The sequence below is a fragment of the Artemia sp. Qi Xiang Cuo genome, chromosome 5 (genome assembly GCF_049724085.1).
Source record: "Artemia sp. Qi Xiang Cuo chromosome 5, ASM4972408v1, whole genome shotgun sequence".
Classification (NCBI taxonomy): Eukaryota; Metazoa; Arthropoda; class Branchiopoda; order Anostraca; family Artemiidae; genus Artemia; species Artemia sp. Qi Xiang Cuo.
The window spans coordinates 40,014,973-40,040,110 of NC_142798.1; the positions used below are offsets into that span (position 1 = coordinate 40,014,973).

The 25,138-nt window shown below is 35.2% G+C and overlaps 1 protein-coding gene across 2 annotated transcripts in view; it reads left to right on the plus strand.

Annotated features, from left to right (window-relative positions):
- The window catches only part of LOC148952129 (dnaJ homolog subfamily C member 11), a 63,839-nt gene that overhangs the window by 17,040 nt on the left and 21,661 nt on the right, over positions 1-25,138 (plus strand). For both annotated transcript variants that reach the window (XM_089089575.1, XM_089089576.1), the window contains exons 4-8: positions 9,566-9,697; positions 14,049-14,238; positions 16,696-16,834; positions 20,473-20,680; positions 23,746-23,862. In XM_089089575.1, coding sequence (XP_088945701.1) covers positions 9,566-9,697; positions 14,049-14,238; positions 16,696-16,834; positions 20,473-20,680; positions 23,746-23,862 — 786 coding nt within the window. The remainder of the gene's footprint in view (positions 1-9,565; positions 9,698-14,048; positions 14,239-16,695; positions 16,835-20,472; positions 20,681-23,745; positions 23,863-25,138) is intronic.

A 25,138-nucleotide genomic window follows, 5' to 3' on the forward strand; every position in this document is an offset into this window, starting at 1 on the left:
GGAACTGAGGGCGGAGGGGGAGTAGGTTTAAGTAAAGAATTAATAATTTTCCATGTCTTCCCAACATCCTTTCCACACTCAGAAAATTTCCTGTGATAATACTGAGACTTGGCCTTCCGACACAGAGAATTAAATATACTCCTATAGGCATTGAACCGCTGATGATGAGAAGCAGATGACGAAGCCTTGTATAGCTTCCACAGATAATTTTTCCTTTTCCAGCTTTTATGGAGACCTGGGGTCCTCCACGGATTTAGCAGTACTCTCCTTTTTGAGGTATGAGGCGTTGGATTCTGGTGGCAAACTTCTAGGATACCTTATTTTACTAAATCATAAAAGAAATCAAAAGAGCGGTTAAAATCCGATTCAGAATCCAAACTATCCCATGACTGATCAGTCAAACGAGATTTAAGTAGACTGATATCACTGACACCAAAACGGAAAAATGGGAGATTAGATGGCGAAGCTTTACGCTGCGATCGATTAGCAGTCCTATATCGTGAAATAGCAGGGAAATGATCAGAAATATCACTAACCATCACCGAATTATCTAAGACATCTAGTGACGAAAAAATATTATCAATAAGTGATGCATGCATCTCAGTAGCTCGGGTTGGTATACAAACTGAAGGTAGAGTTTCCGCAGAAAGCATCATTGACAAAAAATCTGCAGCCGAAACAGAATTTTGATCCAGCAGGTTAAGGTTGAAATCCCCCATAAGGATTAGTTCGCAAGGATGCTTTTGGACTAAGTCCAAAACCTCTTCCAGAATTGTCATAAATGAAGGAATAGATCCACTAGGGGATCTGTAAATCAAACCGACAACTAAATCCTTACAACTTGACTTAATCTCAATAAAAAGGGATTCAAAGATTCCTTCCTCATTTCTACTCAAATCACTTCGGAAATTATGAACAAGATGATCGGCAATATACAGGGCGAGGCCACCTTTCGCCATCTGTTTCCGGTTCATCCTCGCCATCCTAAATTTTTGGATGTCTAAAAGCATATCCTTTTTTGAATCCAGGAAAGTTTCACATAATCCAATAACATCCGGAGTTCCACCACTGACGATCCGTTTTAGCTCATCAAAAGAGGAGCAAAGTCCCTGAATGTTTAGGTGAAGCACAGAGAAAATACCATCTCGTTTAGAAGAGGCAGAACCACTTAATTGCGAAACATATTTACTTTCAATAACCGATTTAGGATCATTATAATTCCTATTTCTACTTCCAACTGAATTATTAATTATGCTTTCTATATCTAAAGGATTATTTTGTAACTCAACAAAACGTTCCCCCAAAGAGTTGACATCACCCTGGTCACTATAAGAATTAATTATTTTACTTACGGTGGATGGTAGATCCGCTCCGTGACCAAACTCACCAGACCAAAGGTTAACGACATCACAGCAGAGCTATGGCATCTATGCAGAAGAAAAATATTAACATCGAAAAATGACACAACCGAAGTAATAAAAAGAGAAAAAATACCGAAAAGTGCACCCAAAAATAAATAGAAACAAACAATATTTTTGACAAAAAAAATAAAAAAATAAAAAAAAAACAAAGAAGGAAAAAAAAACTAGTGAATTGGTAGAGATAAAAAAAAAGAAAGGGGACAATAAACAAACAATCCATGAGAAAATAAAAAACAAACAGACAGAAAAAAAAACTAGATACAGTGAGCGAGAGACCTTATTTTTTTTATTGGAGTCCCGTCACTAGGCTTTGCCAATATTTGACCCCGATCAGACCAAGCATTCCGCTGACCGAATCTGTCTTTCGCCACATTCAGAATATCTCGTCTCTGCTTGGTCAGAGACTCAACAACAAAAATACCACTAGAGGCCAACTTGGATTTGGCCTTGAACACTTTACAAGCAACGCTTTTGCTCGAAAACTTCACTATTATCGGAGCGACCCTTGGAGCAGATGGAACCGCCTGAGTTGAATCAGCTGTAGCAGCATTATTCAGTTTAAGTCTATACACAGTCTATTCTATAGATTCCTAAATCTTGTCTTGCAGAAAAAGTTCAAGGCATTCTGGATAAACGTTGTACATAGATAAAAAAGGGTTCAATGTTAAAATATAGTTTCCAGTACCTTTTTAGCTAATGAACACTTGTTAAAAATTCGTGATAATAGATAAGACAAGGTGAGTCAGATTTTAATTAGAAAAGGTTTCTATCAAGATTAAAAATTTCAAATTTTTGCCTCTTGTCAATCTTTTAAATATCTAAACGAAAAGGTTAAAATCACACCTTATAAAGGAACCAAATGTCATTCAGCCAAAGGAGCCAAGTTCATTTTTCACGATCGCATTTAGGACTATTTTTCCTGCTAATCCCTAAAAGACGAGTGTGAAACTTTGGGAAAGATCTCACCAAGACATTGCAGAGATAGAAAATTGATACCAGAGTAGGTGTCATTCCGTTGCGATGAGAGATTTCTGTTAGTTCCTCATCAGAGAGTGCAGTAGTTAACATAAAACAAAGGAATAAACTTTAATTATGAAAAATTTTAGTACGTCAGCAATAATCCTTTATGTACTGTTAAATCTTTTGTATTCTTGAATACTAATTAAACTTTCTAGTATTTGTTTTATCAAAATATTTGCACTTCTTTTTCAAGATATTTCGACCTTCTGTTTAACAATATTTGTAAATATAACTATTATTTAGCTACTTGTGGAGTACGATAGCAACTCTATGACCAGACGCGGTTTAAAGATTTGGTTTTTGTGATAGAATTGACTCAAATTAATACAACACATCAGTCAAATGGTGATACATCCCAATGGAGAGCAGAGCTAATAATTGTTGTGGGACAACAAACATAGGAATTGAACAAATTAACGGGATAAAAAGTAAATGAATAAAGATCAATAGACAAAAAAATAGAAAATGAAAGGCAAGAAGAAAAAAGAAAATGAAAATACAGGGGGAAATAAGCAATGCTGGGTAAGCAGTACACAGGAGGTGACCCCAATAAGGGCAAATAAACAAAACAATAAAATGACGACATAAAGGGCTTATGCTCCATCGTCAAAGCTCGTTAAATAATTCTTTCTTTTTTCAAATTATTAATAAAAAAAAATAATCTACCAAGTATAACTACCACAAATCAGTATCAATAAATAAATGAAACCCAAAACAAACAGAAATTAAAATAAGTCGAACTCAAAACAAGCATAAATTAATCTGAGTAGGGTTCTCATCCCATGGATACATCCCAATGGAGAGCAGAGCTAATAATTGTTGTGGGGCAACAAACATAGGAATTGAACAAATTAACGGGATAAAAAGTAAATGAATAAAGATCAATAGACAAAAAAAAAAATAGAAAATGAAAGGCATGAAGAAAAAAGAAAATAAAAATACAGGGGGAAATAAGCAATCTGGGTAAGCAGTACACAGGAGGTGACCCCAATAAAGGCAAATAAACAAAACAATAAAATGACGACATAAAGGGCTTATGCTTTATTGTCAAAGCTGGTTAAATAATTCTTTCTTTTTTCAAATTATTAATAAAAAAAAAAAATCTACCAAGCACAACTACCACAAATCAGTATCAATAAATAAATGAAACCCAAAACAAACAGAAATTAAAATAATTCAAACTCAAAACAAGCAGAAATTTATCTGAGTAGGGTTCTAAACCCTATGTTTTCTCAAAGCCAGAATATAATTTGTACTTTACTGAAAAAAATTCAAATGAGTTTACTGAAAAAAATGTGCATTGTCAAATTAATATACATATACTGACATTTATTCCTTAAAATCTTAATTAATTTTTGTTTTCTAAAAGTTATAAGTGAAAACGTGTAAAAGAACTTTTTTCAGTAAAGCACAAATTATATTTTGGCTTTTTAATAAACTTTGGCTGGCTGTTTATTTATTTTTCCTCCATACCCGGGCACTTCGTATCGAAAGATTTGTCGTAGAAACTTCGAAAAGGGCTCATTCGGTTGAAAATTGGAGTACCTGGTACCCTCTTCAGTAACTAGAAAGGATTGAAAGGCAACTAGCCCCCCCCCCACCACGCCCATCAATTTCTACAATTAATCCCATAACAATTGCGAGATTGTCATTTTGTCCCGTGTATTTGATTTTCCATTAGAAATAATGTTTCTGAGGAGGATACTCCCCCACAACCCGCCGGGCAAGGGTTTTAAGTTATGCCCTGAGGGCATATAAGAGCGATGTTGGCACAACGTAATATTTATTATTTTTCTCCTTTAGACCAGGGCACTTCGTATCGAAGGAGTTGTCGTAGAAACTTCGAAAAGGGCTCATTCGATTGGAAATTGGAGTGGTAGTGCCCTTTTTAATTGTCAAAAGTGATTGGAGGGCAACTAGCCCCCCCCCTCCCCACACCCCGCAATCCCCCAAACACATCCAATCAAATTTTGAGATAGCCATTTTGTTCAACGTAGTTGATTTCCAGATAGAAAATATATTTTTGAGGTCACTCCCCCACAACCCTCAGGGCAAGGGTTTTAAGATATGCCCTGGTGGCATATAAGAACCATGTCGGCACAGTGTATTATTTATTATTTTTTTTTCCTTTTGACCAGGGCAATTTGTATCGAAGAAGTTGTCGTAGAAACTTTGAAAAGGACTCATTCAATTGGAAATTGGAGTGGCTTGTGCCCTTTTTAATAGTTAACATTGATGGGTAGGCTACTAAAACGCCTTTCAAGCCCAGCAATTCCCGAAACACATCTCCCCAAAACCTTTATACTGCTACTCTGTTCAACTGAGATGACCTCCAGATATAAAATATGTTTTTGCGGCGAATACTCCCACAGCCCATGGGACAATAATTTTCGGTTTCGCTCATAAAGTATACAAGAACAATGCTTGCACAATGTATTGTTTTTTTTCATTTAGACCAGGGCACTACATCTCGAAGAAGCTTTCGTAAGAACTTCGAAAAGGGCTCATTCAGTTGGAAATTGAAGTGGCTTGTGCCCTTTTTAATAGTCGAAAGGGATTGGAAGGCAACTAACACCCCTTCTACTCCCACCATTTCTCGAAACGCATCCAATCAAAATTTTGAGATAGCCATTTTGTTCAGCGTAGTGGATTTCTTGATAGAAATTATGTTTTTGAGGAGGACACTCCCCCACAGCCCTCAGGGCAAGGGTTGTAAGTTATGCCCTGGGGGCATATAAGGTTTTTTTTATAGAAGTTGTTGTCGTAGAAACTTCAAAAAAGCCTCATTCGATTGGAAATTCAAAGGGCTAGTGCCCTTTTTAATAGTCGAAAGTAATTGGAGGGCAACTAACCCCCCTCTCATGCCCACCTTTCCCCCAAACACATCCTATCAAAATTTTAAGATAGCCATTTTGTTCAACGTAGTTAAAAGTTCTGGAAATTAGGTCTGAGGATTACAACCCCCCCCCGCCACGCCACAGCCCTCATGGTAAGGGTTTTAAGTTATGCCCTGGGGGCATATACGGCTTTTATAGAACGTGTTGTCGTATAAACTTCAAAAAGGGCTCATTGGATTGGAAATTGAAATGGCTAGTGCCCTTTTTAATAGTTGAAAGTGATTTGAAGGCAACTAACACCCCTTCCACGCCCACCATTTCCCCAAACTCATCAAATGAAAAGTTGGAGATAGTCCTTCTGTTCACACAGTTTAAAGTTTAGGAAATTATACATTTGAGCAGGAGACCCCTCCCCCAGGCTTCAGAGATAGGGTTATAAGTTATGCCCTGGGGGCATATAAGTTTTTATTGAAATCTTTGTCCTAGAAACTTGAAAAAGGGCTCATTCAATTGGAAATTCAAAGGTATAGTGCCCTTTTCGATAGTCGAAAGTGATTTGAGGGCAACTAACCCCCCTCTGCCGCCCACCTTTTCCCCAAACACATCCAATCAAAATTTTTAGATAGCCATTTTGTTCAGAGTTGTTGATTTCCAGATACAAATTATGTTTTTGAGGAGGACACTCCCCCACAGTCCTCAGGGCAAGGGTTGTAAGTTATGCCCTGGGGGCATATAAGGTTTTATATAAACTGTTGTCGTAGAAACTTCAAAAAAGGCTCATTCGACTGGAAATTCAGAGGGCTGGTGCCCTCTTTAATAGTCGAAAGTGATTGGAGGGCAACCAACCCTTCTCTCACGCCCACCTTTTCCCCAAACACATCCAATCAAAATTTTAAGATAGTCATTTTGTTCAACGTAGTTGAAAGTTCTGGAAACTAGGTCTTTGAGGTTGACAACCCCCTCCCCCCCACAGCCCCCAAAACAAGGGTTGTAAGTTATATCCTTGGGGCATATAAGGTTTCTATAGAACGCGTTGTCGTAGAAACTTCAAAAAGGGCTCAGTCGATTGAAAATTCAAATGGCTAGTGCCTTTAATAGTCGAAAGTGATTGGAAGGCAACTAACACCCCTTCCACGCTCACCATTTCCCCAAAAACATCCCATCGAAATTTTGAGATAGCTATTTTTTTCCACGCAGTTTAAAGTTCAGGAAATTGTACCCTTGATTAGAACACTCCCCCCAGAGTCTTCAGGGCAAGGGATATAAGTTATGCCCTGGGGGCATATAAGTTTTTATTGAAATCTTTATCGTACAAACTTGAAGAAGGGCTCACTCGATTGGAAATTCAAAGGGCTAGTGCCCTTTTTAATTGTCTCGAAAGTAATTTGAGGGCAACTAACCCAGCTCTTTCGCCCACCTTTTCTCCAAACACATTCAATCAAAATTTTTTGATACCCATTTTATTCAACGTAGTTAAAAGTTTTGGAAATTAGGTGTTTAAGGATGACAACACCTCCACCCCTACAGCTCTCAGGGCAAGGGTCGTAAGTTGTGCCCTGGGGACATTTAAGGTTTATATAGAAAGTTGTTGTAGAAATTTCAAAAAGGGCTCATTTGAGTGGAAATTGAAATTGCCGTTTTTAATGGTCGAAAGTGAGTGGAGAGTAATTAATCCCCATCTCACGCCCACCATTTCCCCAAAAACATCCCATCGAAATTTTGAGATAGCTATTTTTTCCACGCAGTTTAAAGTTCAGGAAATTATACCTTTGATTAGATCACTCCCCCCACAGTCTTCAGGGCAAGGGTTATAAGTTATGCCCTGGGGGCATATAAGTTTTTATTGAAATTTTTATCGTAGAAACTTGAAAAAGGGCTCACTCGATTGGAAATTCAAAGGGCTAGTGCGCTTTTTAATAGTCTCGAAAGTGATTTGAGGCAACTAACCCCGCTCTTTCGCTTACCTTTTCCCCAAGCACATCCAATCAAAATTTCAATAAGTCGTTTCATCCAATAAGTTGGGCTCAAAACCCCTTTGCCTTCCCAAGGCCAGAACGTAATTTGCACTTTACTGAAAAAAATACTAAGGAATGTGCATTGTCAGTTTAATATACATATACTGATATCTATTAATCAAAATGTTAATATTATTTGATTTATTAAAGTTATAAAAGTAAAAACATTTATATTTTTCAGTAAAGTGCAAATTATGATCTGGCCTTGGGAAGGCATAGGGGTTTTGAGCCCAACTTATGTTAATTTCTGCTTGTTTTGAGTTTGACTTGGTTATTTATTGTAATTTCTGTTCTTTTTGGGTTTCATTTATTCATCGATGCTGATTTGTGGCGGTTTCACGCTTGGTAGATTATTTGATTTGATTTTTGCTCATTTTTTGTTTACTGGAGTTCTTTACTTTTCTTTGAAAAACTTATTTTGTGAAAAAGTTTTTTTAATTAGTAAATAATACATAGTGCCAACATCGTTCTTTACTTAGGCAGGGGGATTGCGCTTTCTATGATTCTGGTTATGTCCAAACGTCTCGGTTAGGATTTTTCAATCAATCTGTATTTATTTGAGATTAACGGTATCTGATATCAAATTGAAAGCGTAGATCTTTCAGACTTGTTGGAAGGAAGTCGATATGCTCTAGAACGCCTAGGAACCCAAAAAGAAAGCAGAATCAGCAGAGACCTCTCATCGAAATTGTAACCGGGCTTTTATATATTAAAATACCAGTAATTTAATTTGGTTTTGCTTTCATTTAAATTCTGTAATAACTTTGAACCCATATTTACAACATATTTTCCGAAGTTTGAAATCTTTGGGTTGTGGTATTAGGATAGCTGCCGTGCGTAACATTACTAGGGTTATCCTCGATAACACCTTTTAAGGCCAACGATACTCAATGCTTTTAACAATGAATAGTAGAGGGGTAGACAGATAAGAGGTAATTTTTGGGTATTCACTGTGTATTTGCCGCTTGGCGTATTACCACTGTACAAAACAAAATCATGACTTCACAGTTTTTCAAATCTATTAAGTCATTTAAAGCAGAAGTATCTCTATTTAATTCTCTGGAATTAGTGGGTCAATTAGTCTCTGACTCGTATTAATTAAAAAAAAAAACGCTTTCGGAAAAAGAGGTTTTTCAACCCTGAGAAATTAAAATCGATAATCACATAAACAATAAAGACAATAGATACTGCGATAGACGATTAAATAAGTCCTAAAGCCAATCAACAAAAAGAGAGAAACAGAAATCAAAGTGTTTTGCTTTTTCTTCAACTTCGAAAATCCGTTTAGTGTTTATCTGTATCGGTTTTAATTGTAAAAAATAGGCAGATTCGTATCTCCCCCAAATGGTCGACACGAAATAAGAATTGGAGAAAACACACACAGAAAAAACAGGGAAAACAAGAATATACTACAAAAAGGAGGGAGGGGACACTTTGTAAAAAAAACGAAGGTCCCCTTTCTTCAAAAAAAAAAAAAAAAAAAAAAAAATACAGCCTGAGATGCCTACTAACATTCGTACTAAAATTTTTGTGATTTGTATTAAATCGGATAAGGGAATGAATTTATACTTTTGGCAATATATTCTCTATTGCATTTCCCTGCTACAACAGTAAAAGTAATGACTGAAACGGATACTAAATTGGGCTATTCATAATGGTGGAATCAATTTGACTTCACAGCCACCAAGAGCTATTGTCGACTGAACGTCTGTAATTTAATCCATATAAGCTATTTACTCTAGTGTCGTGGAGTGGATCGTCTGATTTTTTTTTAAAACAAGACACAAATATGTGAACTACATGGACTACCATTAAAGTAATAATGTTCCAAATACATATATATGGTATTTTTAGAAATAGAGGCTCCCGGGGACTTTTCCTTGATATGCTGGTAAAATTAAAGGCCAGATTAAAGAAAATCGAGAGGCTTGAGCTTAAAAATATACTTATTTTGAAGATCACGCCCTCTGAAGGGAAAGTAGCTTAAAGTTTATGCTCTATCAAAACATTTTGTTTACTCTTAAATTGTAGGTAATGGTATGAATACAAATCGTTCAAGAAACTGTTGCAAATGCACAATAGGTAGTTGCATAGTATGCTAAAGAGGTGCAAAATAATAGAATTCTTATCAAGAAGCTACCAATCTACCTGTTCAACCAAAACATTTGATTCGTTTCCATTTTCTATAATCAGAGTTTGAAAGAAGGTTTTAGTATTGTGCATAAAAGATTTTTTCCTTCCGTTTATTTATTTTTTTTTTTTTTGTCCTTAGAGAAGAGGAGGAAAGGAAACGTCAACAGCGCACTAATCCAAAAGGGAGTGTTACAGTCAATGTAAATGCCACAAGTTTGTTTCCAGTAACAAGTTTTTATGAAGATGATGACGGGATCTACGAATATTACGAGTATGTGAATTTTTCTTTTAATTCTTGCCATGTATATTGATTATATAATCTTATAGTATCTCAATTTTCTGCTCTTCTCATCCTCTTTCAAGATCATATTTCGCTCTGAGGTATTTTGATATATAATGCGATTGCAAAATTTCTCTCTTGATTGACAATTTGCTTTTAAAGTCTGATTAAGTCGACAACCTAGAGTATAGTTTTCTAGAATTTCAAGTTGGCAATAAATAGGATCTACATCAAAAGGGTTACTTATGTCACTAACCGTAACTTTACGAGATATAGTCTGCTATAGAAAAAATGGGATTACTCTTCACCTGTGTAGTGAACTTTGTAATGCCTGGTGTAGCTATTTTGGCTCCAATGCTAAGAACAGGTAAACTAGAATAGACTGACCCCCCCCCCTTATTTTCGTTGATAAGTGAAATCTTGGCATATGAAGTCTCCTTCGTTGAAGTTGCTTCTACTACTACTACTACTAACAACTCACCGTAGCATCAAGCCGCCTGAGGCTAACACAGCTACGCACGCTCCTCCTCCAGTCCAATCTATTCAAAGCCTCCCTCTTTACACCCTCCCAGGAAGTTCCCATTTCCTTTAAATCTTTCTTTATGTCATCCTCCCACCCCAGACGAGGAAGACGCTTTCAGTTAGGCCCTGGACGGTTGGCCGAAAAGGACAATCTTCGACAATCTATCATCCTTCACCTGCAGAACGTGCCCTAGCATATCAACCTTTCTTTCATTATAGCCCTAGAAAGAAGGATTGAACCACATTTTTCGTACAACCTACTGTTTGAAATATGGTCAGTCAGCCGAGTACCCAGAACAATCCGTAGGCGATTTCTCTGGAAAACATCTAGTAAATCTTCATCCACTTTTCGGAGCTCCCATGCTTCGACCACGGTCATACTATACCTTCCAATATTTTAATCTTGGTTTGCAGATTTTATCTTCCTATTCTTCCAAACTTTTTTTAACTGTGAAAAAACACCATGATCCTTGGCTATTTTACTTTTAACATCTTCACTGCTCCCACCGTCTTTACTTATAATACCACCAAGGTAAGTGAAGCTGCCCTCCTAATTAATCTTCTCATTATTCTGAATAGGTTTTTATCATTATGTTTCTTCTCATTATCCTTACCTTTAGTAATAGTAGTATTAGTAATAGTAGCAGTAGTAGCAGTAATAGTAGCAGCTTAGTTTCACCTTAATACCTTTAGTCTTAGTAGTAGTAGTAGTAGTAGTTTTAGAAGGTAGAAACAGTAAAGTAGTAAAAGTAATAGTGGCAGTAGTAGTAGTAGTAGTTGTAGTGTTAGTAGTAGTATTAGTAGCATTGGTAGTAGCAGGAGTAGTAGTATACACATAGTGCCTTTTGGCTAGTTCAATATCCTGCTCAAACTATTCTGAAAGTTTACACTTAATTCTCTTAGCTGTTGCTGACATATTACTGATAATCCTTTTTGACAACCTGCATGCCCGTAGTGAGTTATAATTTAGTTCAATACCTCTCTTAACATACCCTGTAAGTTTTTCCATCATGCCCTTAACTATAATTAGCAGTGGCAGTATTAGTAGCCGTAGTTGCAGTAGTGGTAGTTGGATTAGTTGTAATAGCTGTTGTAGTAGTAGTATGCACGCTGTGCCTTTCGGTTAGTTCAACATCCCCCTCCATATGCTCTGGAAGTTCCAACTTAATACTTTAAGCTGTTCCTGAGACACTGTTGATACACCTTTTTGACAACCTGCAAACACTTAGTTTGTTTTGATTTAGTTCAACATCCCCCTCAGCAATCCCTAAAAGTTTCGCCCCTATAACCCCAGCCCTAGTGGTAGTAGCAATAGCAGTAGTAGTCGTAGCAACAGGAGTAGTAGTAGTGTGCACATAGTGCCTTTTAGTTAGTTCAACATAAACCTTAACTTCCTGATATTTTCAACTTAATACTCTAAGCCGTAGCTTAGATATAGCTGACGCACCCTCAAGACAACTTGCGTATACATATTGTGTTTTAATTTAGTTCGCCATCTCCTGAAAGTTTCATTTTAATACCCTTAGTAGTTGTAGTAGTCGTCGCAGCAGTAGAAGTAGTAGTAGTAATAATAGTAGTAGTAGTAGTACTAGTAGCATTAGTATTAGTAATAGCATTAGTATTAGTTGTAGCATTAGTAGTAGTAGCAGTAGCATGCACTACTGCATTTTGTTTTTTTCAACACCCCCTCAATAAGCTCTGAAAGTTTCAACTTAATACCCTAATCTGTTTCTGAGATATTGCTGATCCGTCTTTTTGCCAACCTGCATGGCATGTAGTGGGTTTTGATTTAGTTTAACATTCCCTGAAAGTTCCAACTTTATAACCTTAGCAATAGCAGTATTAGGAGCAGTAATAGTATTCACATAGTGTCTTTTGAGTAGTTCAACCCCCCCCCCCTCAACATTTTCTGAAAGTTTCAACTTGGTGCACTAATCCATTCCTGAGATATTGCTGATGCGCCCTTTCAACAACTTGCTTGGACATAGCATGTTTAGATTTACTTAAACATCCCCTCAATAGGTCCTAGAAATTTCACCTTTATACCCTTAGCCTTAGTAGTAGTACTATGTACATAGTTCCCTGTGGTTACTTCAACATGCCCTGAAAGTGTCAAATTAATCCTCTTGTTCTTCTGCTTTAGTTTTACATCCTGCTCAACATGCCCTGAAAGTTTCAACTTATTCCCCTAATCGTTCTTGAGGTATTGCAGATACGCTCTTTTACAACCTGGATTTATATAGTATCTTTAGATTAGTTCAACATATCCCTCAACATGCTCTGAAAGTTTCAGCTCAATGCCCTCAGGTGCTCCTGAAATATTGCAGATACACCCTTTTGACAACCTGCATGCATATAGTGTATTTTGATATCCCTCAGCATTCTCTGAAAGCTTCACCTTAATTTATTTAGGCTTTTTGGAGACCCAGGAACATACATACCTCACATTTTCAACAGTAAAACTTATATGTAATCATGGGCAACTTGTCTAATTTACAGATAATGCTCCACAGGCTATGATGGGTCATGTCATCCCGTAGGTATAGTCATTAGATCTTTCGATTATTTTGGACAAAATGGCTATTTCAAAGTTTTGGTCGGGTTTGAGGAGGTTGCAAGCCAGAAGGGACATGGGAGGGGGCTGGTCATCCTCCAATCATTTTGACTCTTAAAAAGGGTACTCTAACTTTCAATTTCAATCGAATGAGCCCCTTCCAAAGTTTCTACGTCAACTCCTTTACGAAGTGCCCTGGGAAAACATGCATTGAATTCATATCAATCTTTACTTAAACAGGGCTATTGCTTTGCCTATGAAATTGCTTTGTATGATTATATTTAGTTAGAGATGTTGTAGGTCAAGTTAAAAGAGGAGTAGGCTATAGTTCGGTTTCAGTTTTAGGAGTGGGGAGAGCTGCGTTGAGCAAATTATCACGTTTAATAAGTGAGAGGTTTCTGAATCATCAAGTCTCTTGAGTCTCGAATTTTATACATTATAAACATGCACTGGATTCAGAAGATATAAAAGTTTTTGGTGAAGCTCCTATTCTTATATGATATGCCAGATGAGAACATCGAATGAAATAGGGCTATGCACGAAAGTAATATAGTTCTGGTTAAAATGAGGTCAGTTGGTAGTTTGGTTAGCAGTTCAATTTAAGAGTAGTAGTTGAAGCTTATGTTTTTAAACCTCAGAGATTTGTAACCTCCTGGCAGTGTTTTATGTTTATATGGGTTGTTTGGATGGATTTCTTCCCTTAGAAACACACCAGTTCTTTTGAAAAATGCAGAATCAGTTGGGAATTCAAAAATTTTACGTTTCATGAATGAAGGTTGATAGGCGGCTCAAATTTTGTGTTTTGTCAATCAAGGTGAGGCCAAAATAAACAAAAGGTTCCTTAATGTGGTGGGAAGAGGTCATTATCGAAAATAAAGTCGCGATATAAAGAAGTCAAGATGAAGTCACAAACCTCATGACAGAAAGAGCTTATAGCTTTATTGTAGGGAATACAAGAGGAAGCTCTGAACAGAATGGACCAGAGGTAGAACTTGTGGAGCTGTCTTGGTTAGAGGTGGTGTGTTCCTGCGATGATCTATTAACATTTGTGGTAGAATTTCTAGTTTCAATATAAACAATTTTAAACTAGAATCTTGTTTTACTTCTTGAGTCGATTGATTTGCTCTTATTGAACCTCTTATTGAAACCACTTTGTATTTCTCTGTTTCACTTTTCTTCTGATTTAAAATGGATTTGAATTTAAGCATGAGCTTGAAATTTATTAGAATAGATTTCGTGTTATCATACATCAGTCCCCTTTTGCAGGCAGTCACCGAGTTTGCTAGATGTCGAGATTCGTGGAGTTTCTTTCGATATGTCTACAGAAGCACCTCTGACTACAAAAGACACAGCCGTTTTAGCAGGAAGTGTAAATACCTCAAATGGCACAGGCTCTGGAACTGTTGTCACCTCTTTGAGAAGAATTTTGTCACCAAAATCTTGGGTTGAGTATGAGGTTAGAATTCTTTTTATTTTTTACCACGTAAAAGGTCCATCAATTAAAGTATATTATTGATGTATTCCGAAATGTACTAAATGGAAAATATTATTCAGAACTGTATTTGGCACCATCAGGGGATGGCGTGCAATAGTCATGCTAGTGACCACTAAAGGAAAGCTCTGAATCCGGAGAAGAAGCAAATTTGATTCCAAGTTTACCTTATCGTTTCAATCCTTAAGAAAGCACGCCAAAATCAAAATATTTAAACAGTTTACGTAGCAATTAGTCATTCTTAAAAGCTTATTTTGAAGTCAAAAAAGGGAAATGCAACGAACAAAAATAAGATAAATAAGATAAGAAAATGCAATACTTTTGTTATTGAGGCATGGCATTTCAGTGGACCAAAGAAAAATAAACAGTGATATTGAAGCCCAAAATGAGCTGAAAAAAGTCGTATAATAAGTGAAAATTAAACGAACATAAACTAGATTATGCTGCCTCGGTAGCTTGAAGCGCTGTAGCAAACCTTTTTCAGCTTCGTTGTCAAAAGTGTTTTGGGAGCAACAGTTCGGTTTTTGCCGTTGATTTGCTGCTGTAGTTTTCCATCCCCTGATAGCTTTGGATTAGTTTGTCCCAAGAAGAAATTTTCTTAAAAAAGGGGAAAAAAGAAAAAAAAAATTATACATTCCGTAGAGACGGTATCAAGTTGCACTCCTTCTTAAAACTAACTTTATTTAATATTTCATGACACCTTATCGATGTTGTCACTTTTGAAATGCACCATGATTACAATGTAATATTGTATTATTTTATGGCAAAATATGAAACCTAGTTCAGTTTATGCTGTTATTAGAATTAAGTATTAACATTTAGTGAACTCTAATACCCAAGTTGACACATATAGGCAATGACCTTATCCTAGCTAAGGCGATTTGGCATAGAAAAGGAAATAGCAGTGACAATAGACTGCTACAATTTTGAAGGTAAAATTGCATAGCAATAGTCAATGTGGTTATTGTGACTATATGGTAATTTGGTCATGATCTCTGATGAAAATCATCATTTTTTTGTGGATTTCAAAATGTCCTGGGTAAAATTGAATTCTAAAAAAAGTATTGTTTAGTATCTTATATCCCAAGGGCTTTGTTTATTCTTTGATATTCACGGGAAAGGCTTTTAGGGTGTGTTAAAGTTATAAGTAAATCAAGTACAGTTCGCCTTGTATCACATAGAATTAAAATGTGGACCTACTAAAATTGAGTTCCGGACGGCAGAAATTTGTAACTAAGTCGGGAGTTTGATGTCTCCGAGATATAAAATTTTTATTCCTTCGTCATGGTGTCTTCTAACTTATGGTCCCTTTCTTCTATTTTGATTAGAATATTACTGAAAAAATGCCACATAGTTATTATATTTGATATTTTTTATTCAAAGAGATATATCATTCAAGATCGCGCATTTGACTCTTATAGTAGTCGAATTTTTCACTGGAACTTTTTTTCTATAGTCTAATTTTTTTCGACCTAGTGAAATTGAGTTCCGGACGGCAGAAATTTGTAAATAAGTCGGGAGTTTGATGTCTCCGAGATATAAAATTTTTATTCCTTCGTCATGGTGTCTTCTTACTTATGGTCCCTTTCCTCTATTTTGATTATAATATTACTGAAAAATGCCACATAGTTATTATATTTGATATATTTTATTCAAAGAGATATATCATTCAAGATCGCGCATTTGACTCTTATAGTAGTCGAATTTTTCACTGGAACTTTTTTTCTATAGTCTAATTTTTTTCGACCTAGTGAAATTGAGTTCCGGACGGCAGAAATTTGTAACTAAGTCGGGAGTTTGATGTCTCCTAGATATAAATTTTTTATTCCTTCGTCATGGTATCTTCTTACTTATGGTCCCTTTCCTCTATTTTGATTATAATATTACTTAAAAATGCCACATAGTAATTATATTTGATATATTTTATTCAAAGAGATGTATCATTCAAGATCGCGCATTTGACTCTTATAGTAGTCGAATTTTTCACTGGAACGTTTTTTCTATAGTCTAATTTTTTCAACATTTTTATATGAATGACATCAAAAATACTTGGTATAGTAACAATAAATTTTACTGAAGATGAGTGTCTGTGCTGATTTTAAAAAAAAGCCCAATACAATTTAATGTAATTGCTGATAGTATAGAGTAATTTGTAGGTATAAATATGCAAAAAGGTTTTCGAAATAAAGTAGAATGAAATTAAAGCTCTGAAAAAACTCGCTTCCTTTTCATTGAGTGAAGCTCGGTCTCTTTATACTTATTTTTAATATATCTAAATTTAAGGATTTTCTAGTGCTTTCAAAAATGAAGAGAAATGAATTAGTGTTTGCTACGAAAGGACACATAAAGCTTTAAACTGACTACCAACTGTTTTTTCCATCTTAGCTCCTTTTTGATAATGTTCTGTTATGTTTATTTTAGATGGGAGCAGGAAATGGCCTTTCTTTCACAGCACGGGCTTACCGATCGCTGTCTCAAAGAGTATTTTGTACCTGTGGTCTTATGACAGTCTCAAAAAGAAGACCTGGTGGTATGCTTTTTCGACCAGGCCTATTTGCAAGTGCGTATATCCTTTTTTGGTGTTGTCTTCTTTTTAAGAAAATCGGATTATTCAAAACCATATCTGCCCTTATTATTTGATTAATTAAAAAAAAAAAAAAAAACGCTTTTCAGACGACTTAAAAAAAATAAAGTAAAGAGTGATAGTTAAACCCGAGGCAAACAGAAATAAGGTTATACAATGGTGCAAAGTTAAAATGGACAACTAATATTATGAACGGCTAAATGAAACCTAAAACGAACAAAAACTAATGTCAATATTCACGTCAAGCTAAAAATAACAGATATTATTATGTGTGAATAAACTAAATCTAAAACGAACAGAAACAAAAATCAATAGTTATTTCAAACTTAGAACGACCAGGGAGTGAAAGCTGAAACCTTCTAAAGGCTAAAGGGTTACTTGCGCTCTACTGAAGAGTTTATGTATTTCGAGTGGCTCGTTTTTATTTCTCAGAACATAAAAAAAATAAAAAATTATCACAAGAGTAATCGAGATTACAGGAAAGAAACAAATATTTCTAAAATGAATACGTTTATGACTGTCTATTCTAAAAAGAGCTTTTTTTTGTCAAAAATTCTCATTCTCATTATATATCATTTAAAGGCCTTAAAAATTTATGCCTGCCTTAAAGTTTTAAAAGGAGTATTGGTAATTTTAAAGAAATCTCTTTAGTTTGTTGAAGAAATATTTGGAATTGATAAATCAATAGATCAACTAATTGATTTCTATGAATTTAAAAGGACTGTACTTAAAAGGTAGAACAAACAAAGGATAAGAACGAAATATTAGGGCTTTTGCTTAGAACCTGTCGAAGAATACTTTAGTTGTTGTCATCTGCCTGAAAGCTGAACAGCGAAAGTGAAGACTGAGACTGAAACTGAACAACGCCTTGCGCATATTTGACAGATGGATATAGATATCTTCTCTAAGGTGATCTGTCGGTGTCGTTTTCTACTACGTGGTGTTAGCTAAATCTTATTTCAGTTAGTCTTCAAAAAGTTTTTAATTTGGTAGATTTTAGTTTCCTGACCTATAAACCACTAGATTTCTATAGGTTGAACCCATTTTGTAGACCTACCATGATTGATTATCTCTCAAGTAAATTATGAGTTGTCAGGATATTAAAATACCTAAAGCTGAACTGGCTTACCATGACAAACCAAAGAAAGAAATCTTGAGAAAACAACAGGTTTATGGCTAGAAGGGGGTAAAAAATTTAACAAATTAGAAATTAGCAAATGTATATAAATTGATTTGGTCGTTTTATTTCATTCTTTTTTATTTTAGATTTTCTCCTTTTCTTTTTTAAGGATTATGTTCTGGATTAAGTCTGTTTCAAAGCTGAAGACACCTAGTAGGATACAGGTGAAATATTTTGTGATTGTTTCTTTTGCGTGTTATTCGTGTGACTGTTTCCTACTGGTCATAGACTCGTTGTTTTCTTTGATTTTTTGTCAGGATGATAAGACGACTTTTCTTACTCTGTATTCAAACTGCAACAGATTTATTTCTGGCAACATAGATATCCTGCTTTAAATACCAAGAACTTTTCAAAACAATTCCGTTTTTAAGGATAAATTTTCGATAAGTATGCTTTCTTACCATACGCTTTTGGTATAAACTTTTTTTTAGCTTTTAGCTTTACTTTTAACTGCTGCTTTAAATATAAATGATTCACTTCTGTACGTATAATAACTAAATTTTGTTTCTTGAGTTTGGGTATTTTTTTCTTAAATTTGTTTCTAAGCTATTTTAAAAAAAAATGTATTAATACAAGTTTGATGATAGGAACAACGAAAAAATATTTGGCTATGATCCACCTTTAAATTTTGTTACTAAAAAGAGAAAAAAAAATAGTGTGGTTCTCAAATAGCAATGGTAGAAATGCATACGCAGAATTCCATAGCATATGACAATTTTCCTGCTTATCACTTACTCTTTTAAAAAGAAATCCTTGACGAATCCATACTCTTTTCAAACGAATCCAGACGATCAAATTGTCATTCGAAGAAACCAGTGGTTCTTAGAATGTCATACCAGACCTTTTATCTTTTTCAGTGCTTGTTTCTCATTAAATCCAGATCCCAAATTTTACTGCGATACCTATAGATGCGTCGTCAAGCTTTCCATGAGCCAAATTAGAATTGCCTTAGTGCAACAAGATTGCCCTACAATTCAAAAGGAAGAAACAGAAACCTCGGTTTGAGTTCTGCAGGGATAGGGATATTTCAGCAGGACCCTTATGTTCCCATTCTTTGCTATGCTTGCATGCTTTCTTTGCTTTTAAATCAATATTTGTTATTCGTAATATTCCACTATTTTTCTAAATATATACATAATTCCATTAAAATGAATTGTATAATCAGGGTTGAATCAAACTAATAGACAGATTTGTCTAGCTCGTGGGAATGGACCAGGGTTGACACTGACCAAAGAAAAATGAATAACTAAACAAATAACTAAAAAATTACTAAACTGCAAATACTTAAAATGCAAACACATCAAATCTTCCAAGTCTTTCCTTGTTGTTTTTCATGAAATGAAAAAAAAATTTTTTTCAATGAAATCAATTTTCTTTTGGAAATTGTGATCTTTGCCTTCTGTACTGCTTAGGAATTTAAGTTTTCTTCTGGACTTAAAAGCGCATTTATATACAAGAATATCCAGAATAAAGTGAAATAGCTATCGAGAAATGAAAACAAAACAGGAAGAAAGGTCATTTGAAATTGTGGCACTAAGACTAGTGTAGCTAATGCCTCAGTAGGAGTGGTGGTATGTTTCGCTTGTTCTCTCACAAAGTTTAATCAAGATTTTCTAAAATTTCAAGCTTCTTAAAATTCTGTAATAATGAAGGCTTAAGTTTATCAATATTTACTATTTCATTATTTGTTCCAGTTGGCTATTTCCTTTTCATCTTAAAAATTGGACTTCATCTTGTTGAAAATAATTATTTGAGAGATTTAACCCCAGGTAATAAAGAATTAATATTTGCAATCCTAAATACTAACTGTAGATTTACCTGAGTTTCCATTTTCTAACTTCCTGCCTTCCAATCATGTGTTTAAACTGTATGGTGTCTATTATAAAGATTAGAAATGTCACATAGGCTAGCTTATTCTTGGCAGAAGATTCAAAACACCAGATGCATTAACTCTTAAGACCGACAAATTTGTTTCAACATACCAAAATGCATTGTGTTTAATTTGTTTTCGTTTTGTGCGTGTATTTTCCTTATTAACTATGTTTTTTCTAATGAAAAAGGCCTAATGTAATAAAGGATTTGTTTTAAATTAATTGGTACAGCTATGTTGCAGTGGATCATTTTTGAAAATTCCATTCAAGGTGACAAATATGTCGTAAGATATTTTCATTATTATCAGCTATCATATCTTAAAACATTGTGTTCCTTCAGATAACTTTTTTAATTCAAGTCCAGCATTCTTTGATAGCTTTGTCGAATGGGTGCTCCTCTAATAATATTAAAAATATTTTTTTGAGAGGCTGGAGGTCTTAAAAATTTTCCTCATAAATTTTCAACAACAGAAAAAGTTCCAGTACGTCATACTGTTTAGAGCGTGGCCTATTTTGTAATTTTTTTTTTTTGTATATTATGGTTATAGTATATTAAATTATAGCTTTTGGAAGCCAGCTTGACAAGAATACTGTAGGCTACTTTACGTGGAAGGCTGGTTTGACCTCAGGCGTGAGCAGCAAAATAGTGCGAGACACGCAATACGGTAACTTCTCTGGAACAATACACCTTGGAATCCCTCACAGTTTTGTGTCATTAAATGGTGTGAAAAAATTCAATGGTGATGGTTTAAAACTCAAAGCGTCATTTCAGTAAGTTTGTTCCCCTTTACTAGAATACTATCATAAGTAGCAGTCAGTGCAATAGGATATTTATTGTTTTTGCAATGAAAAATGCTGTTGTTTTTGTACCATTGATGTAAGCTTTTCATCGGTCATTTCAGAACTAGTGTTTGTATTTGTTTGAGCCACACAGAGTTGTATTAATTCTTCGACTTTTGATACTGTTTTGTTTGTAAAGAAGAGGCTATTTGCCGAAAAATCATTGCATACTATTTCTTCTTTTTTTCTTTACAAGATATTCAAGTTGAGATATGATTCGTGACATAAAAACCAAAACAAAATTGACAGATAGGATGTTAATAGAATTATCTATAAAAATTTATAGATAATTCCGCAGAGATAACTCCATGTGCTACAATATCTGTGCCCGGGTAACAGCCAAACCACACAAGGATCGTTGTGTCGTCTACCGGAAGACGAAATATTATGTTCGAGAGGGTTCTTTCCAGTATAAATGGCTTGGTAATTTCTAGCCATTGCTGGTCTCATCGTACCCCGTCTTCAGGACTTTCAAAATCCAGAGGCCGTTTTTAAAGTGGTGAGCCGTGTCTTTTTCGGATCTCTGACCCTCTTCTTCTCTGTGGGAAAAAGACGGTGCTTTATGTGTTTTTTTTTCAATATAGTTGCCCAGTGAGTGTAAATTTTCCTATTGTTTGGGTCGACAGACACCAAGCTGAGTATTGCAAGCAGATGAAATGAGTCGATTGGGATAAAAAATCCCTATTTTGGTTTTTGAAAAATAACTGTCAAGCAGCATAGGAATAAGGCTATAAAACTCAATTTCAGATGTTCAGGTTTTGCACTTTTGAGAATTTGTTTCTACTTGTCATAGAAACCGGAAATTTTCTTTTTGCTATTTGCTTGAAATTTAAAAAATCTATGTAGCTACTTTTAGGTCCATATAGCAAGTCATTGATCACAATTCCAATTTGAATTACCTTTCAGATCTAAACCTCACTATTTAGGTTATTTATGCTGTTGAATCTGAAAAAGAGCTAGCGGAACCCGTTGAAACCCCCCTCCCCTTTATCTTCATAGTTTGATGTAAACTTCAATATCTGCTTTATTGAAGATGTGGTAAAGTGACTCATCCAATTTTAAGCTCAATAAATAAAATGCAATACGTAGTGAAGTAAATCACGCTTTTTCGCGCTTTTTCAAAACATGTAAATTAATAAAGATTGTATTGGCTCGCCCCAACTAATTTGAAGAAGAAAATGCGTATATGACCAAAGGGGAAGGGTTTATACCCCCCTCCTAGTCTAGTATTAGGATACCTGTATTTCAATAATGTGGCTGATTTATTTCGAAAATATCGAAATTTCTTTCATTAATCTTTAACAGACCCACTATAAGTTGAAGTTGTCCAACGATTTCCTAGCCTTCATTAATATTAAAACAGACCCACTATAAGTTGAAGTTGTCCAACGATTTCCTAGCCCAATTCTACAGTGATTTATGATACTTCCTGAAAATGACAGCCAAATCAAGAACTTGAGAAAAAGTGAACTAATAATTAGATATTCGTTAAATCGACATGGTTGTTTATGAAAAGTTGTCCAATTGATATTGGACACCATACCAGATATTAGCCTTGTTAGTTTCATGCAAGCTGTCAAAAAAACAAGGAGTTACTATGTTTGATTCATATTAATATAACATCAATAACGATTAATAAAACAACAATTATGTATAATCAAAATTCCCCGCTCTTGTACATCCTCCTTCCCAGCCCCCTTAACATTTTTCATAAATCGTCTGCTTTTCGACCACTTCCGAATTTTCACACTCTGGATGACAGTAAAATAATACAACATAAAAATACCCCCTCTTGTGTACCCCCCCCCCCCAAACTCCTTAATATTTTCCATATATAGTCTGCAGACTTAAATTAGAGACTTCTGAAGTTTGAAAGCCTTGAGCATAAGTAGGAGGAGTCTCAAAACGCATGATAAGACGAGTTTTGCTGCTAGATTTAGATGAAGTGTCAGGCTGGCAATGAACCATAAGTTTGATACAGCAAAATTATAAAACAAACACTATTACACAAGACTTGATAGGGCAGCGGTTAGGACACTTGCCTGTGGTTGTAGTAAGTTAGGTTTATATCTTAGATAGGACGAATTTTTGTCTTTAAGAACATTAAACCTTTTTTTGGTCTTAGTAAAGGCTAAAAATTAGAAAATAATTAAATATATATATTTTGTTAAAACCCCTTTTCAAAATGGAGCAAAAAGTGAAAAATAATTTTCGTCTCGCGAATCATGAATTCAAGTGAAAACGAAGCGCGCAAAACAGACTGGGCTTTATGTAATTTGATCTTGTTAACTCGTTTGCTCAACTCATTTAATTTTTACTTATTTATGTATTTAGAAGCTAGATGAATTTAATATCTGTGTTATGTATAATCCAATCCGTTCTGCGCTCATCGTTTTCACTCACATTTATAGATTTTCGAGATAAAAACTGTTTTCTGCTTTTTAGTTCATTTAAAAAAAAAGAAAATATTTATTATCATATCTCGACATCCTTGTCCGGAAACGGTGAATGGAACAATATATTTGTAAAATATCGACATTTATACCGAAAACAAAGCTAGAATCGAACGAAGCTATATAATATATATATATTTTTTTTTTTAAATAAACCCATTGTTACTTACTTACTTAGGGAAATAGATTATATAAATGCACTAGTAATAAGATCAAAGGCTCAAATCAGTATTATGTATATATGATTGTAAGAATAATCAGTGATTGATATCACTAATACTGGTTCAAATTTCAATATTTTCTGGGTCATGGTAATAGACATCAAAGTAGATAAGAAGATATTTTCCCAGACTCCTCCTTTTGCACCTGAAATACGTTTTTTTTTTCGTATTCCCAGAATAATTATGTTTGGAAAAAAGCTTGTATATTAGAATTTTAGTATGTACTACAAAAGATGAAATAGGGGCACAAAAAAAAAATTGTCGTATGTTCTTTGTTAATTTCGCATATTTGCTTAGCTCCTATATTTATCTCCTTTTTCAGGTTTGGAACCTATGGCGGATCCTTTGAGTACGGCGTAGTGAAAAAAATTTCGAAATTTAGCTTCTTGGGAGCTTCCATGTCAATAGGAGCTCCTACTGGAGTGATACTCAAAATTAGGTACTTCTTGTCCGCTTTCTTCTCTTAAATCGTTTATTCGTTATCTATGTTCAAAAGTAGTAATCCTAATGAATTTTATTATCACCGATCTATCATAGGCAGTGCAACAGCGCTGCCTTAGTAAAGAATGATGTTGGCACAATGTATTATTTTTTTTTCTTGGTCTTAGACCAGGGCACTTCGTATCGAAGGATTTGTCGTAGAAACTTCGCAAAGGGCTCCTTCGATTGGAAATTCGAGTGGCTTGTGCCCTTTTCAATATTCGAAAGTGATTGGAAGGCACCTAACACCCCTTCCACGCCCACCATTTACCAAAAGACAACCAATAAAAATTTTGAGATAGTCATTTTGTAAAGGGTAGTTGATTTCCTGATAGAAAATATGTTTTTGACGAGAACATTTCCCGACAACTTTCAGGGCTAGGGTTTAAAGTTATACCCTGGGGGCATATAAGAACGATGTTGACACAATGTATTATTTATTATTTTTTTTCCTTTAGAGCAGGGCACTTCGAACCGAAAAAGTTGTCGTAGAGACTTCGAAAAGGGCTCATTCAATTGGAACTTGGAGTGGCTTGTGCCCTTTTTAATAGTCGAAAGTTATTGGAAGGCAACTAGCACCCCTTCAACGCCCACCATTTCCCGAAACACATGCAATCAAAATTTTGAGATAGCCTTTTTGTTCAGCGTAGTTGATTTCCAGATAGAAATAATGTTTTTGAAGAGGACACTCCCGCACAGCCCTCAGGGCAAATGTTGTAAGTTATGCCCTGGGGGCATATAAGGTTTTTATAGAAAGCGTTGGTGTAGAAACTTAAAAAAGGCTCATTCGATTGGAAATTTAAAAGGCTAGTGCCCTTTTTAATAGTCGAAAGTGATTGGAGGGCAACGAACCCCCCTCTCACGCCCAGCTTTTCCCCAAACATATCCAATAAAAATTTTGAGATACCCATTTTGTTCAACGTAGTTTTAAGTTCTGGGAATTAAGTCTTTACGGATGAGACCCCCCCCCCCCCCACAGCACTCAGGGCAAGAGTTGTAAGCTATGCCCTGGGGGCATTTAAGGTTTTTAGCGAACACGTTGTCGTAGAAACTTCAAAAAGGGCTAATTCGATTGGAAATTGAAATGGCTAGTGCCTTTTTTAATAGTCGAAAGTGATTGGAAGGCAACTAACACCCCTTCACGCCCACCATTTCCCCAACCACATCCAATCAAAACTTTGAGATAGCCATTTTGTTCCATGCAGTTGAAAGTTCAGGAAATTATGCTTTTGAGC